General features: G+C 41.2%; 1 protein-coding gene across 2 annotated transcripts in view; it reads right to left on the bottom strand.

The window, feature by feature from the left end:
• SIN3A (SIN3 transcription regulator family member A) overlaps positions 1 to 15,036 on the bottom strand; it is a 46,901-nt gene that overhangs the window by 8,255 nt on the left and 23,610 nt on the right. For both annotated transcript variants that reach the window (XM_066635591.1, XM_066635592.1), the window contains exons 6-16: positions 14,273 to 14,521; positions 12,378 to 12,530; positions 11,784 to 11,942; positions 10,650 to 10,730; positions 9,403 to 9,521; positions 7,657 to 7,867; positions 6,044 to 6,160; positions 5,021 to 5,259; positions 4,023 to 4,206; positions 2,696 to 3,257; positions 800 to 969 (exon numbers count right to left, since the gene is read on the bottom strand). In XM_066635591.1, the coding sequence (XP_066491688.1) occupies positions 800 to 969; positions 2,696 to 3,257; positions 4,023 to 4,206; positions 5,021 to 5,259; positions 6,044 to 6,160; positions 7,657 to 7,867; positions 9,403 to 9,521; positions 10,650 to 10,730; positions 11,784 to 11,942; positions 12,378 to 12,530; positions 14,273 to 14,521 (2,244 nt within the window). The remainder of the gene's footprint in view (positions 1 to 799; positions 970 to 2,695; positions 3,258 to 4,022; positions 4,207 to 5,020; positions 5,260 to 6,043; positions 6,161 to 7,656; positions 7,868 to 9,402; positions 9,522 to 10,649; positions 10,731 to 11,783; positions 11,943 to 12,377; positions 12,531 to 14,272; positions 14,522 to 15,036) is intronic.

The raw sequence follows: 15,036 nt of genomic DNA, 5'->3' as shown, positions 1-15,036 counted from the left end.
TATAGCAATGTCCTGAACCATCAGCAGAGAAGGAGACATTTTGGGAAACTGGCAGGATTATCATCCTGGGACCTCTCAGAGAACAGAAATAAGGAGGAGCTGCTGCCACAGTCAGTTACCAACTTGTCATACTTGGCAGCGGAGGCAGCGTTTTTGAGAGAGAGCCACTCGCTCCAGCAGCAACTGCCTTTGTTTGTTCAGGCAAGATCAACTGCTGCTGGAACAAAGAGATTTAAGAGAAATAAGTAAATACTAGCAGCTGTTGAAAATGGGTTAATGTTGAGGTGGTGATGGAAGTATCTCCAGCCAATTGCACAATGGTTCCTCAAAATTTTCATTACACAGAAGAGGATCTTCATCCAGGCGGTGAAAAAAGTGTCTATGAGAACCTTTATCTTCCATCTAGCCTTAAAGAAGACTGGAATTCCTTAAGGGATAGTAGCAATTTAGCTGGTGAGGATGGGGGAGCCTAACATGCGAGCTACTACAATTAGTGTCTCAAAGCACATAATCCCCCCCCCACACACACACTTTTAGAGTTTATGATAACATACCTTTTAGGATAACTTTAGTTCTAAAGGGATAGAAGAAACTTTTGCAACTGTGACTTCACTGAAAGAACTAAAAATATTTTAAATAAAGATAATAATGTTGACTGAAAACAATTATTACCCCTACTGTTGAGTGTTTCCAACACACTGAACTTTTATTTGGTTTTAACCCTTCGAAAAATACTACGCATGGCTAACTCCGGCACTCCTGTCCTTCCCTTTCTGTAAGAGTACACTGGCAGGGTTACCTGTCTAACAATACTCTGAATCAGCTTGTCCATCGTAAAGGCAATGTAAGCATGAATGGTGAACATCTCACGAAGAGAATCCTCATACTGAGAAGAGTCCATGTTACCATCCAGCAGGTTCCGCACCATTTCCAGGAAGGCAGGATAATAATCTTCTACATCAATGTCCACTAAAATGGGAAAGGAAGGAAGGAGGCATACTGTGAAAGATCATCATACCATCCAGAGAGGGTCTTGTCACAGTCCAGAGTCTCCTGGTTCACTGCTTTAACACTTCCCAGTGAGTCAAAAATGTATGTTCTTAATGTGTTATTGTATATCCTACTATCTCAAGGACCTTAACACTCAGGAGATAACAGGGTACAGTTCCCAGGGAAAAAAGTCTTAGTTTAAGTTCTTGCACACATCCACCTGGCTGGCTAAACTTCCCAAACAGGTGGGCAAACAAATCTTCAGGGCAGTCACCCATTTTCCCCCCTAATCAATGCTATTGATATTTGTTGGCAATTTGATCTTGTAGGAGTTTTTGGGGGGTAGGGAGTTATCCAATCTTATATAAAAATAGATACAAATGCAACTGCTATATCTTACATTTTGTTTAAGTATCTGAACTGGCCTTATTCAGTACAGGCAGTTAAGATTTTGTTCTCGCCTGTTCCCTTCACTGGGCTTGTCAGTTTCCTTCCAGTAACTTAATCACAGAATCATAGAGTTGGAAGGGGCCTAATAGGTCTTCTAGTCCAACCCCCTGCCTTAGGCAGGCTTATTTCTGGGTGAAAATTATAATAGTTGTCATCAACAGCCCAAGCTACTACTGTATGAGTCACCATCATTAACCCATCTGGCTGCTAGTAATGGAGTTGTGCATGTTTACATCTGTGTTATAAAGCGCCTTGAAGGCTGGGCATATCATTCAGTGGCACTGAAGTCAAACAGTCAATAATAACAAAGACAGGAGAATGGGAGTTGAATCATAAGAATGCAGAAGCCTTTCCTGCCTAAAAGTGGTATGACTTCTGTTGGGAGCTGTATTGGTGGTTTTAATACCTGATTTTTCCCCTATGCCTTGCAAAACTGGGAGTTGTAGCAGCTCACTGGCCAGCACACTCTCCTACCCCCCCCCCCAGCAGACACTGGCTCTGCATATACATTGGGAGGCAGAAAGAACTGCATCCTGCAAGGCTGAGAGAGGCACATCCCTAACTGATTCTGTGCCTGAGCTGTGCTGGCACCCCCCTCAAAAGGTCAGACTCCCAGCAGCAGCTGGGTTTTCACCTGCACTGATGTGCATTTCAACAGCCAAATGAGAGGGCTAGCAGAACACTCTGTTGGTGAAAGAAAGGAAATCCTGCCACATATGGGTACTTTATGCTCTTTGCCGAGCCTCTCTCATAGATGTCTTGCCACTTCTAGATTTTGTCCTCTAGGTCCAGGAAACTGGTAGCTTGCTGCTTGACTTATTGCAATCCTGCCCAGATGCTCAAACACAGAGCCTGCAGCAAGTAAGCTTGGCCCTCTGCAGCCAAGAGCCACGCTGGCCAGAAAAAAATGAAGGTTTTTCTAATTGACCTTCTCTCATCAACTACCTAATTCAGGGGAATGTAAGAAAACATTTTGTCCTACAGCGGAGTTCAATCTAAGCCTTCTTTCTTGAAAAAAAGGCAGGACCAGAGCTTGGACGTGGCTACCCCCACTGCATGAATGGAAATATCTAAATTTACATGACCCAGTCTTCTGGAGCAAGTGGAAAGTACCAGCTGGTCAACCATGGCAGGACTACTCTAACTGGCAAAGGAGAACGCAATGTAGTAACCCCAAACCCACAACTGTAGATTGTTGATATAAAGCATCCATCACCAACCTCCTCTCCCTCCCCCAAGCCAAATGTTCACTTACTAGGTTCCTTCAACCGCAGCTGGATGGCTGGACTGTCACTCTTGTCTCGTTTTATCCCCAGCACTTCCCGCTCCCACTCCCTTTCTCGATTCTCCTCTTCTATCTGTCGTTCTGCCTGGGTATATATTCGCAGCAACCGCAAGCACAGGATCTGGTGGAGGCGGAGGAAGATATACCAGTTGTTGTTGACATAGAAGAGGTTGTAGACTTCATCCATCCCACGCAGCTTCTGGGCTGCCGTATTGCTGAAAAGTAGTTTGGCTTTGGGAGGGCTGCCCCCAACACCATTATGTTTTTTCACAGCCCCAGAGCTTTCGTCCACATCCATCTCTTCTTCTTCCTCTTCCTCTACATCTGAGAGCTCGCCCCGTTGAGCAAAGAGCAGGTCTGGGATGAAGTGATACATTATCTGCTTGATTTTGTACTTGTCCTCTTTCTGGATGCTTGTTTGCCTTTTCACATGGTGGATGATTAGAGAGGCAGCATCATCCAAAATCTGCTTATCCTCATAAGCCAGTGATAGGTGAGGGCCAGCATTATCTTCAGAAGTCTGTTCTTGCCTCTGAAAAATGAAGAGAGCAAATATAGAGAGCATGAAATTCTTCACACACCATCAGAAAGTATGGTCCCTATAAATGAGGAAATTACCTGCTGTTAAAATCTGAAGTTACGACCTATGGGTACAGTTCTGTGCAAAAACACACAAATATGCAAACGTTTGTGTTTTTTAATATTAAGTTCTTCTCAAACACTTTATCTGAAATCCGCATTTGAGTATATGCAGAACTTTGCTCTGCACAAAACAAAGAAAAAACAACAAGAAGTGACAATGTTGGTCACAGAAATGGCCTTGTGCTGTGAAAGGAACCTTGGTGATCTGCTTTATCCTGTTTTTCCCCTGACATCTTTCTTTCCACTACCATAAAACCCTTAGTTCTTTAGCTCCTATTACTCCATGTAGCTCTCCCAGTTCCCTGCAAATGCAATAGATTTCTTAGATTTAAAATCTAAATAGATTTTCTTAAATCTTAGATTTTCTTAAATCTAAGAAATCTATTGCATTTGCAGGGGCCGTGTGCTATGCCTTGTGATAGAATGGCATGAAATTGAGGTGAGGTTAAAAGTGTAGCAGCAGATAACTTTTATTGCAGGGATTACAATCATGGGAAGGAGAATCAAAATTAGATTTTGATTTTAAATAGATTTTAAAGCATGTGACACTTTAAAAGCATACCAGGCAATAACTCCTCCCTAAGCAACACATGAGGATGAAATAAAAGATGAAGAGTACAGTGCAGACAAATACAGAGAAAAATCCTCAGCCTACCTCATCATAAATAGTTTCAATTTCACTGAGAAGGCTCTTTGATCTTAAGACCTTGGTGTCATTCTGTTTAAAGTTGATCCCCTGGTGGTCAAGGGATTTCAGGTAGTATTTTTCATTCTGTTCCCGCCACACTTTGTTGAATCCTCTTTGAGCTTCTCGCCACTCCTCTTCTTTCATTTTTAACCTTGGGAATAAGAAAAAGCGACACTGAGGAAAAACACATGCATTTGACAGGGCACCGTTTTCTGCCTGTGTGTCAGACAAACCTTGTAGGAGCATAAGAACAGCACTGCTGGACCAGACCAAAGGTCCTTTCACTACACCATCCTGTTTGACACAGTGGCCCACCAGTTGTCTGGAAAGACCAGTAGCAGGGCTTGAAAATTCTTCAAGGAACAAAACTAGTTTTTTGCTCTTCTGTGTTATTTTACACACACATCAATTAAACTGCATTCAAACTATAGTGAGCACTTCTTAAAACATATCATTCAACAAGATGAAGTAATTTAAGGGAAAGGCAGGAACTGACACTTTCATTTTCCCACCCTTAAGGGCACTCTCATCACCAGTATCAAGGCAAACCTAAATTTTCAGAAATTATCAGATACAATGTGCAAGATATAATAAACAGACCTTGTCTCCACCAGTAAATAGTGATTTTACCATGCTCTGTTTACAGTACATGAGTGGAAAACCTTTGCAATCTATGGCAACATTTTTCAAAAAACCCTATTAAATTAGACATCAACATCCATGGTGCTTTACAAAGTGAGTTTTGAGGAGGAATTTGAAGAATGCAATCCTTTGACTACATTTTTCTTCAAGGAAAGGTTCTTACACAACACGAACAATAGGTTGCCATCGGTTCCCTGTAGCAGACACTTCTCTGTACAACTGAAAAGAGACTGAGCGTTACACAGTCAGTCATCTAGACCTTAAGCACTAGTTGGGAATTAAAGATGACAGAAGAGGGTAGCCCACCGTAGTGCCCAAATTACCTTTTCAAAACAATGGGGACAGCAACAGCTGGGTTTTTCCTAAGTCCATCAATGATATCAGCTGCCTTGTCTGCATATATCCTCTGTAAGGCCTTGCGGTGGATTACTTCTGAGGACCCACCCAAGGTGTTGTCCAGTCGGAATTTGGCTTGCTCCTCAGCAGATAAACGGGAGAGTTTCTTCTGTATCGTCTCTAGAACTCTGATGGTTGCCAGATTGGTCTCCAAAACAACATCCAGCTAAAAAAGAAAGCATATGTTAGTTGTGAGTTTTAGCCACAAACTACATGAGGTTTAAAAATCAAAATTTCTAGTATATGTGGGAGCATGAATTGGTGTTCTTAGCACAAAGAGCGTTTCATATCTCAGTGTAATATAGTGGACATTGAAACTAGTAGAGCAATAGATCCACTGCTAATCCAATAGATCCACAGATCCACTTCCTGTTTTTTTCCACTAACAGGAAAAAAATCTGAACTGAAGACATGTTCCACTTGATATTCTGCAAATATAATTGGAGAGGAATAGGCATTACTGGAACACAACAATTTCTACAGCATATAATGCATCAACTAGAATCCTGCAACCAAACAAGTTCTCCTTTAAGAAATGCACACATACCAAGTGTTAAAGCAACATGGTGGGAGAGAGGAAAAGAAGAGATTATCAAACCAATGACACCCAACAAATCTGATATTATTAATACTGAATGTTTATACAACACTTTCAAGTGTTCAAAGCACTTCATATATTCTCAGTCATTCTGACAACAAACTTATAAAACAGATTATCATTCCCCGTATTGCAAAAAAAGAGGCTGAAAAACGAAGAGTTTACTTGAAGTCACCTAGTGGTTTCATGGTAGAGGCGAGCTATGAACTAGGAACTTTACTTCACACAGCTCATGTTCTTAGCCACCACATTATACCAGATTCCAAAGCTTTTCCAAGTTGCCTTGCTCATGCCAAGTTAACCAACTCCTAGCAACTCAAGCTTCCCAAGAGAGTATTCTTGTGTTAGCTACCTCAAATCGTTCATCCTCACACCGGTAGATGTGCTCTTCATACTGAGTCTTCTTCGAGCTCACAAATGTGGAATCTTCAGACCAAGAAGGAAAAGAGACCCAGGTGTCATTCAAAACCTTAGAAAAAGGGGGGGGGGAAAGTGTTCCAATTATTACAAGCAATCAGCCAGACTTGTTTTATGATGCGTCTTTCAAATGAAGGAAAATAAAAAAAAATCACCCAAACTAAATTTGCTCACTACTCCATTCTAACATTTTTTGAGAATGGGCAAAACGTTACTTTTCTTGGGTTCTGGTCTACTGTATACTGTCTTTCGTTCTAGGATTTATTCAGCTAGAAGTTGTCTCGTTGCTTTGAGATCAACTGAATAGAATAGCTCAAGCTTCATCTGTAAGGTCAAAAAAATTGTTCTATTTCTGCTTAACACAAAGGTTAGTAGAAGAGGATTTTAAAACAGACTGAGGATTTTCACCATCTTGCAGGTCAAAACATAAGGTACCTCAGAACAGTTCACACTTTAAGGAGCAAGCACGGTTGCTGTTCGTACACTGGTATTAAATCAGTGTTTCCTGGAGCAAACACCAATGTGCAGAAAATAAGCACACATACCTTACAACACCTATGTACACATGCACAGCTGTCCCTAGAAGGGTGCAGGGACCTCTCCCATCACAGCCATGTACTGATCATGAAAACATGGAGCCCAGGGTGGGCTCTGCAGTTGCCCTACCTAAGGGACAGCTCTGTATAAGAGTCCCATGTGCTGCAGGAAATACCAATGCACAAGCAGCAATTATGTTTGCCACATAAACAGGTGAATATTCTCAAAATACAGTTTTAGTTACTTACTTCTGATCAAGTAATTTTTGTAAATAATAAATTTTTTAAGTCTCTAAATTCCCAACTTATTTGAAGGATTTACAAATGCATTCTGAAAAGACATCCTTGGAGAAACTAGGATATGTTTTTCAATCCCACAGTCAACTTCAACTCTACTGCTTCAGTATTTCAGCACTAATTTCAACAGGATATGTACAACTTCTCTAAATTTCTAATCCAACTTCAGGCTTGTTCAAACATGTAGAAAACAAGTACAGCACTACATCGGACTGCAGGTAGGGAATCTCAATCATGGGAATCATCAACCATGAGGTAGGGAATCTTGAACATTTGCCATGCTTGGTTTTCATATTGAAAGGGACCCTTTCAGGAGAGGAGACTCCTTAGCTGACTAACCACCCCCCATCCCCAGAATAATCTATTTCTGTCTGAATGGTTTTGGTGCATCACTTGCTACAGCAGTTCCCACACTACACTACTAATTTTTTGGGGGGGGGGAGGGCACTAACACCTAAGTGCAAGATATGTCCCTCCACAACATTTATCATCATAAGTCCTTGGAGACAATGCAGGTCACTTAAGAGCTCATGACCCATTTTGGGGTGCATTGTATCCATTGTGGATACCAACAGATGCTTCACCCTGAATCATGTTATTTTAAAACAAAATTTTTTTCTTGCCAGAATGTGTCTCAGAGTACCACTATTCCAGTGGTTTCCCTAAACCTCTTCCACAGCATCCAGCTTGTCTGGTGTGAAGAATGCTGCCTTACCTCCTTACACAATGGAGTCCGGCCTGTACACTTGGGCTGCTGGTAACTCTTTGGCAAGGCTCGGTAACTAGAGCCCAGCCTCTTACAAGAAGCATAGTCTATCTCCATTGCTATCCCCTCAGTAGCCCGTTCCTTAGGAAAGGTCTCCAAGTGTGCAGATTCTTTGTACCCCAGGAAGTTTTTAAACCAAGTAAAAAGCTCAGGGAATTTCCTGAAAAGAAGAAAGTAATATATATAAGCCATTAGTTGTAGAGACATGGCAACTGTATGGCCAAAAAGGTTTACCTGTTTAAAAAAACCCTGATAAAGTCATTTAATATTTGTTTCCAAATAAAAAGTGGATGCACCTTCTAACTTCATGTAAAAGTTGTCTTTTGATATACACAAAGAGAGATAGCTGGTTGTTTAATGACAAATGTCTCGCATGACTATCAGCACAATTCTACATATGTCTACTCAGAGTTAAGTCCCACTGATTTCAATGGCACTCCATATGTGTGTATAACATTACATCCTAAGTCAGTGATTCTCACACATTTAGCACCGGAACCTACTTTTTAGAATGAGAATCTGTCAGGACCCAAGAAGTAATGTCATGATCAGAAGTGACATCATCAATCAGGAAAATTTTTAACAATCCTAGTCTGCAATCCTAACTACACTTAACAGGAGTAAGTTCTTTACTATCATTGTTAAATGATATTTACTATTTACTATCATAGTTAAAAGAATATACATAGTAGCTTGTCAAAAAGTACAGGTCTGTAACATTTGCCCAAATGCAGTCACATACCATGGTAGCATCGTCTATTAAAAATAAAATACTGAAATGAATGGGGACCGACCTGAAATTGGCTCACGACCCAACTAATGGGTCCTGACCCACAGTTTGAGAAACACTGGCCTAAGTTATTGGCATCTACCAAATAACTTTTTTCTTGTTTGGACTTAGGATTGTAAAAATTACTGAGATGGTATGAATGTGAAGTGTTTGGAGCACTATGCACAACAAAAGATAAGTATTATTTCATTATGAAATTAAACCCTTTATTTTATTTTGATGATACCTTTCCACACCTTTCCTCAAACAGAGACTACTTGTGAAGAAAGCTCAGTATGAAATATACATTTTGAAATATAGCAAAGTGTAATATTCAGCCATTGCAATATAGTTGCAACAAATTTTTTTAAATTTATGGCAGTGGAATTTATCACTATTTCAGGCACCCGATTCAACAAGAAATTTTAAAACAAACATGGTTTTCACTGCCTAGCGGAATGCAAAGGGGTAATGCAAAAGGCAGTACAAAGAGTATTTTTTCCCATTTAAAGTCAGCAAAGTAGGAATCGATCGTCATTGCCTCCTCCACCTGCTACGCTTTCTAAAAACAAACGATATGCATTGTGTTTTTAATCAAATATGAGCTGCTTTGAGAGCCTCTGAGGAGGTGGAGCAGTGACAAACATAAGTACAGATAACTAATTAAAATACTTAGAAGGTATGCTTTAATTCTAGGAAGCCAATATACTTGAACTGTCTTCACTTCCTTAAGGTGCAGCACTGCCCAGCCACATCACAAGATGAACACATATGGAGAGCATCTTTTCTAGCACATGTGGATAGCTGCAAGAGGCAGTTATTTATTATTACAGAAGACATTAAAAAATTAAGGGGCTATAGGCCTCTTATTACTATACCTCAGAATCATATTTTAAAAATGAGAACTATTAATTTCTCCTGCTTACCCCAAAAACGGAGAAACAAGCTGTACAAGCTCAGCTCGAGATATCACCTCCTGATTAAAAATGACCAGGCAACGAAGGAAATTCTCATACGCTTCGGTGCTGCGCAGAGCCTTGCGGACCTTTAAACAGGCAAAGAAAAAGATGGTAAGCAAGTGCCGAGAAGAAGAAATGGCAATCCATAGTTTTCTTGTATAGCATCCACATTCAATGAACATCAGCTACTGATACAAACTAGAGAACAAATGGTCTCCATTTCATGAACAGAGGGATGGGAAGGGGGCTATTGCAGAGTTAGGGGGAAAGATGAAAAAATAAGATAAGAGCATGTGGTGTGTTACATGGGCACAAACTACAACCCACTCCTGTTTGTGGAAGCTAGGTGGGTAGCTCATTATTTTCTACACATACATATAATATTCACACCTATAGAAAAAGAGTAAAGGGGTGCATTCAGGGACAACAGAGGGATGTATTCTATCCCATGCAGGCCATTTACTTGTCCCTTAAAATTCAGCCAAAGCAGTTGACTACAGAGGTAGTTCCAAGTATATAGACTCTGCTTAACCAAACCGGCCTGTTTAGATAATCCTTATGACCTTAGGGACTGAGAGCAAGAGGTTAACTCAAACTAGATAGGTCCAGCATTCACCATGGCTGTTTCTTCCTTCAACCTGGTCTGCAAAGCAAGGGCAAACCTTGCTTGCATCAGCTTAAACCAGAGGAACAGATCAGACTTGGAATGTGTGACCATTCACTACTGAGGTAAGAATAAGATTGGCTATAGGAAGGCAATGGAAGATGTCTCCTGGTCCAGCCTGTGTCTTTCTTCTGAAATAATCTGTCTCCAGTGGACAGAGAGACCAACCCAGTGTCTGGACCACTGGATGCAACAAGTAGAGAGAAGTCAGAAATTAGCCCAGTACATCTAGTTATGTTTACCATATTTGTACCCTCCAAGATCTTCAAATTCTGGATCTCAGAGATAACCATATAGCACTTCCAAAATGTAGTGCAATAACAACATATCTGATCTTCATTGGGAGACAAAGAGTGGCACTGGAAAAAATATGCATAATGCTGCAAAATTTGGGTGTTAGGGCAAGGAGGCACTGATATTCTCTACTGCAGTGTTTCCCAAACTGTTGGGTCATGACCCAACAATCAGGGAAGCACTCCTCTCTGGACCCTTAAGGGATGGGACAGAGTGATGCAATCACCAAAGTCATCCATTCATAACACTGCCTCACCTTGTCAAAAAACAAAGACTCTGTCCCATGTTTGCTTGCTTCTGGCAATGGCTCCTTCAAATTCAGTAGCTTTGGTTTCTTCTGCAGACAGAAAGAGCAAAGAACAAAAGAGGTTACAAAGCGACCAAGAGGATATGCGGCCATCATCAACTACCAAATGTTTTGATTTTACCGTGACACCACACAGGTCAGTTACAGGACTAAAAGCATAAGCTATAAGAAGAGTAGCCAATGGATACATACTGTTTACTAACATTTATATCCTGCCCTTTTTTAGAAGAACTCAAGGCAGCATAAATAGCATTCCCAAGTGATCTTGCATCCAGACACTACCTTAGCAAGATGGTTGCATCATAGCATTCACACACAATCCCTGGAACAGCTTGAAAACACACAAAGAATTTAGATAACCTGCTTCACTGAGATTGCTTATACTGGTCTTTACTCCCTTCCATATTAAATATGGAACAGTGAATTAGAAATACAGTCGAATGTCAGTGACATTCTGACCAGCAACGGGTCACATATGTGATAGTCCATGTGGCCTGTCGCCAACCACTGTCCCCATCCCAAGCCTCTGGAGCTAAGGGGAGTGTCCATGGACTGCCTCTGTGAAACTCAGAATGGCTGAAAAAATTGCAACTTCCAGTTTCTTTGGGAAACTGAAGTGACTTTTTTTGCTTTATAAGGCATTCTGAGGCCAGGGGGAGCTGTGTCACTTGACGACAGGGATGCAGGAACGCAATTTATTCCTGTACAGTTTATTCTGTACAGTTTATTCTGATGTTATCAGCAATGTGTTCCACGCTCCCTTCCACTGCTATTCTTCCCTCTTCCAAGCATTCATTTGTTGTTGCCCTACTCAATGTTTAGCATTCTCATCTAAATACTGCACTCCTCCTCTTGCAAGTCCCACATACAGACTCCTAGGTCTTCATACATGCTCCTACTGAAATCACCTTTCTCCTCAGGACCCTTCTTCGAGGCAAGCACCGTAAGACTCTTAGCTGTACTTGTATCAACAGACTGACAAGGTCACCAGTTTGTAAAGTGTATGTTGTGCTTAATACTGTGAGGTCAATATGTGATATTGGCCTATTGATGATGTTGATGAAGATGATATTGGATTCTCACCTTCACTGGAGGAGCTGTTCCAGCTGTGGCGTGTCGTCGGATCTGACATCCATTCTGATTAGGTCTTTGCTGCTTGCTGCTGAGCTGGGGCTTCTTGACTGTACCCCCATGGTCATTTCTCACAGAATCCACCTTCTCTGCAGTTGTTTTGCTTAACAGCTTATACAAAGAATCATATGCAAGCCCATTAATCTACCAGTACTTCATACTGGACAAACATACAATATACTTTAATTGGAATTAACTAAAATTTTTGACAGCCGTCACCCAGGCAAGATGCTGTGAGCTCCAGCAGCCTAACATAAAGTTGGCTTGGGCAACGGAGGGCAGAACCGAGCTCACACCTCCCCAAAATAAAGCCTTTCCACTGTGCAGTTCCATCATACAACTGCTCTATTTCAAAAAAACAGACACCAAAATAGAATGAAACTGTAACACTAAAAGGCTATCTTCTGCTCTGATGTTCATACTTGAATACTCTCAACCCACAGTTAAGCCATCCTACTAGCTGCACCAAAAGGAGCAAGTAAGACCAGCTAAGAAAGATCCTGCTGGAGGCACTCTGCAAGAAATAGCATTGAAAAAGAAACTTACCACAGAGCTGTTAGCATCTGGCAGGAACTGTCCAAATTCTGAGAGTAGGTCCTCCTGGTTCTTAAAGAGGCGAGCCACCTGGGCATACACTTCTTGTTCTGTCAAAGCTGGTGTGTAGTTACCTCCTGCCTCTTTGGCATTCCGCTGCTCTTTCTGTCATGGGAAAGATTATGTCCAAGGAAAGGAAATAAGAGCTCTTAACAGTTATTCTTGCTGGCTTCCTTCCTTCGTAAAGAAGGAGCCCACTCTCAAAACAGACTTTCTTGTTTCACCTGGAGGATCTCAACAACTACCAGTTGATCACTAATATTCACTTTATTGGCAAGGCATTTGAAGAGCTTTAGTCATCCAACTGCAGGTACTCTTAAATGAGACTATCTGAATCTACATCAACTCGGCTTCAGGCTTAGCTCTGGTCGCCCTGATATGCTGGAAGGATGTGAAGTGTTGCCCTGCTTGTTCTTCTATACCTCTTAGCAGCCTCTGATACCAGTGACCATGGTATTTTCTGGACAGCCACTGTAGATTAGGAGCACAACATCCAGAAGATGTTGTTGGGACACTTCTGCTCAGCCCCATAGCATTTACATTACAGGATTCCTCAAGGTTCTACCATCTTCCATGCTTTTTAACTGCTTGAAGAAGCTGGGAATGATAATTGGAGTGAAATATCAATATGGTGACAACACTAAACTATTTTCCTTTATATCTAAGCCAAGTGACGCAGTAGATGTGATCTGTTCATCTAATATAAAGGTACTGTTCATCTAATATACTTTTAGAGTTGCAAGTGGTATCTGTGGCTTGGGGCACTTTTCACTAGCTAAGGTTGGTGCAACAACTGCTGCCCCTTACAGACAGAGATAGGTTGGTCACAGTTAACCAACTGCAGGCAACCTCCACATTACACTACTACAATGCTCTGAACATGGGGCTGCCTTTGAAGGAATATTCTGAAACTTCAGCTACTGCAAAATATAGTTGCAAGACTTCTGCCTAGGGCAAGTCAATGGGAACATATCTTAAATATTTCACTGGTTACTGGTCCATTCTGAGCACAGTTCAAAGTACGGATGCTAGTTTTTAAGTCCCTTGGGGTCAGGGTACCAAAAGTAAAACCAACCTCCATATCAACCAGTTTGTGTATCAAGACCATCATAGCGCCCAGATTGGGGGGCCTGAGAGGCAAGGTGGATGGCAACTGGATAAGACCTTATTAACTTTGGAGACCTCATTGTGGACTTCTCCCAAAGAGGCTTGGTTGATATCTTATAGACACTAAGCAAAGCTTTTATAGTCTCCCATACTGTTAACTGCCAATACTGTGATTTTACTGCTGCTATCTTTCTCCACTGCTTTATCTCTTTCATTGTTCTACTGTTTGGCTTTTATTGTTGTATTAATAAGAATGCTATTAATGCATTAATAATTGAGACACCAAAAAAAAATTATCTAGAAATTGGTATAGACCCTGGATCAAATAAAAACACTTCGCCTTCTTAAAGTACTCAGGAGACAAATATTAGGTAAAAAAATACAAAAAGACACTTAAAAAATGTTGGTCCTGGCTCTGGAAAGATTTCACAAAGGCCAGAGAGTTGACCTTCTTACAAGCTTGTATTGTGAATGACTGTTTTCAAACATCTTTTCCGAAAATACTCTTGCAATTTAGGCTCTTTCCGCTACTATAATAGATACTGCAAAGTCAATTTTATTTCAGTCTTAGTTCATATAAATTGGCTGATAATTATTCCCTCTACCCTCCCCCCAACCAGTAATTCTTCCCTTTCTCTATGCTCTTCACGCTACTTTTCCATTCAATATCAGAACAAAGTCATAATTAAAATGCAGAACAGTGATAAAACATCTTCAGATTTAAAATGTGGTTCACTAACCTGATAGGTATGAAGGATTTCCAAGAAAGCTTTGTAAATATCTGGCTGCCCCTGGAAACGATTCTTGATCTTGTTGACATAGTTGATGGCATGATTAAACTCTACAGGCTGATTATTCTGGAGGGACGGTGTGGTTCCAAGAGGGATTGTCACAGGTGTATGGGGCTGCACAGGTGGAGAGCGAGGGGATGCATAGGGAATTGGGGGGGTCTGCTGGCTGGTTGGCGTATGCGTCTGTAACTGGGATGGCTGCAAAAGAGAAAGCCGATAACAGCTTACATGGCTGTACTCAGAAACAGTATATCCAGGCTTCATTCCCATTCCAACAGGCAGAACATTATACAAGGCATGGGGTACATTACCTGCAAACAAAAGGAACCACGACTATTACAAAAAAGTATTTTTATAGACTGAGCATGTTTATGCAGAAGTCTCATTAGATTCAAATAGACTTGCTCCCTAGTAAAGCATTCTTTGGATTCTGGCCTTAATGAATCAGCAGAAGATTCAAGGAGAGCTGCACTGTACTCAAAAGGCCCATTTCAACTGTTACTGGGAAAGGGTGCCAGGACTCCTTTCATAATACAGAAACACCAAGGCATGATGGTAGCCCTTTTCAGGCATTTTCCTCTACACATGCACCCAAATGCACAGAAACAAGAGTCAGAGCACACGGAGCAAGAGCCCTTTCAGACTTCTGAATGTGCAACAGTTGAAGCAAGGTGAACAGGTGCCATCTCATTTCCTACTGCACCAGTGTGAAT

The sequence above is a fragment of the Tiliqua scincoides genome, chromosome 8, assembly GCF_035046505.1.
Source record: "Tiliqua scincoides isolate rTilSci1 chromosome 8, rTilSci1.hap2, whole genome shotgun sequence".
Lineage (NCBI taxonomy): Eukaryota > Metazoa > Chordata > Lepidosauria > Squamata > Scincidae > Tiliqua > Tiliqua scincoides.
The sequence above is the reverse complement of the archived record's forward strand: the minus strand, read 5'-3'. Positions and strand labels throughout refer to the sequence as shown.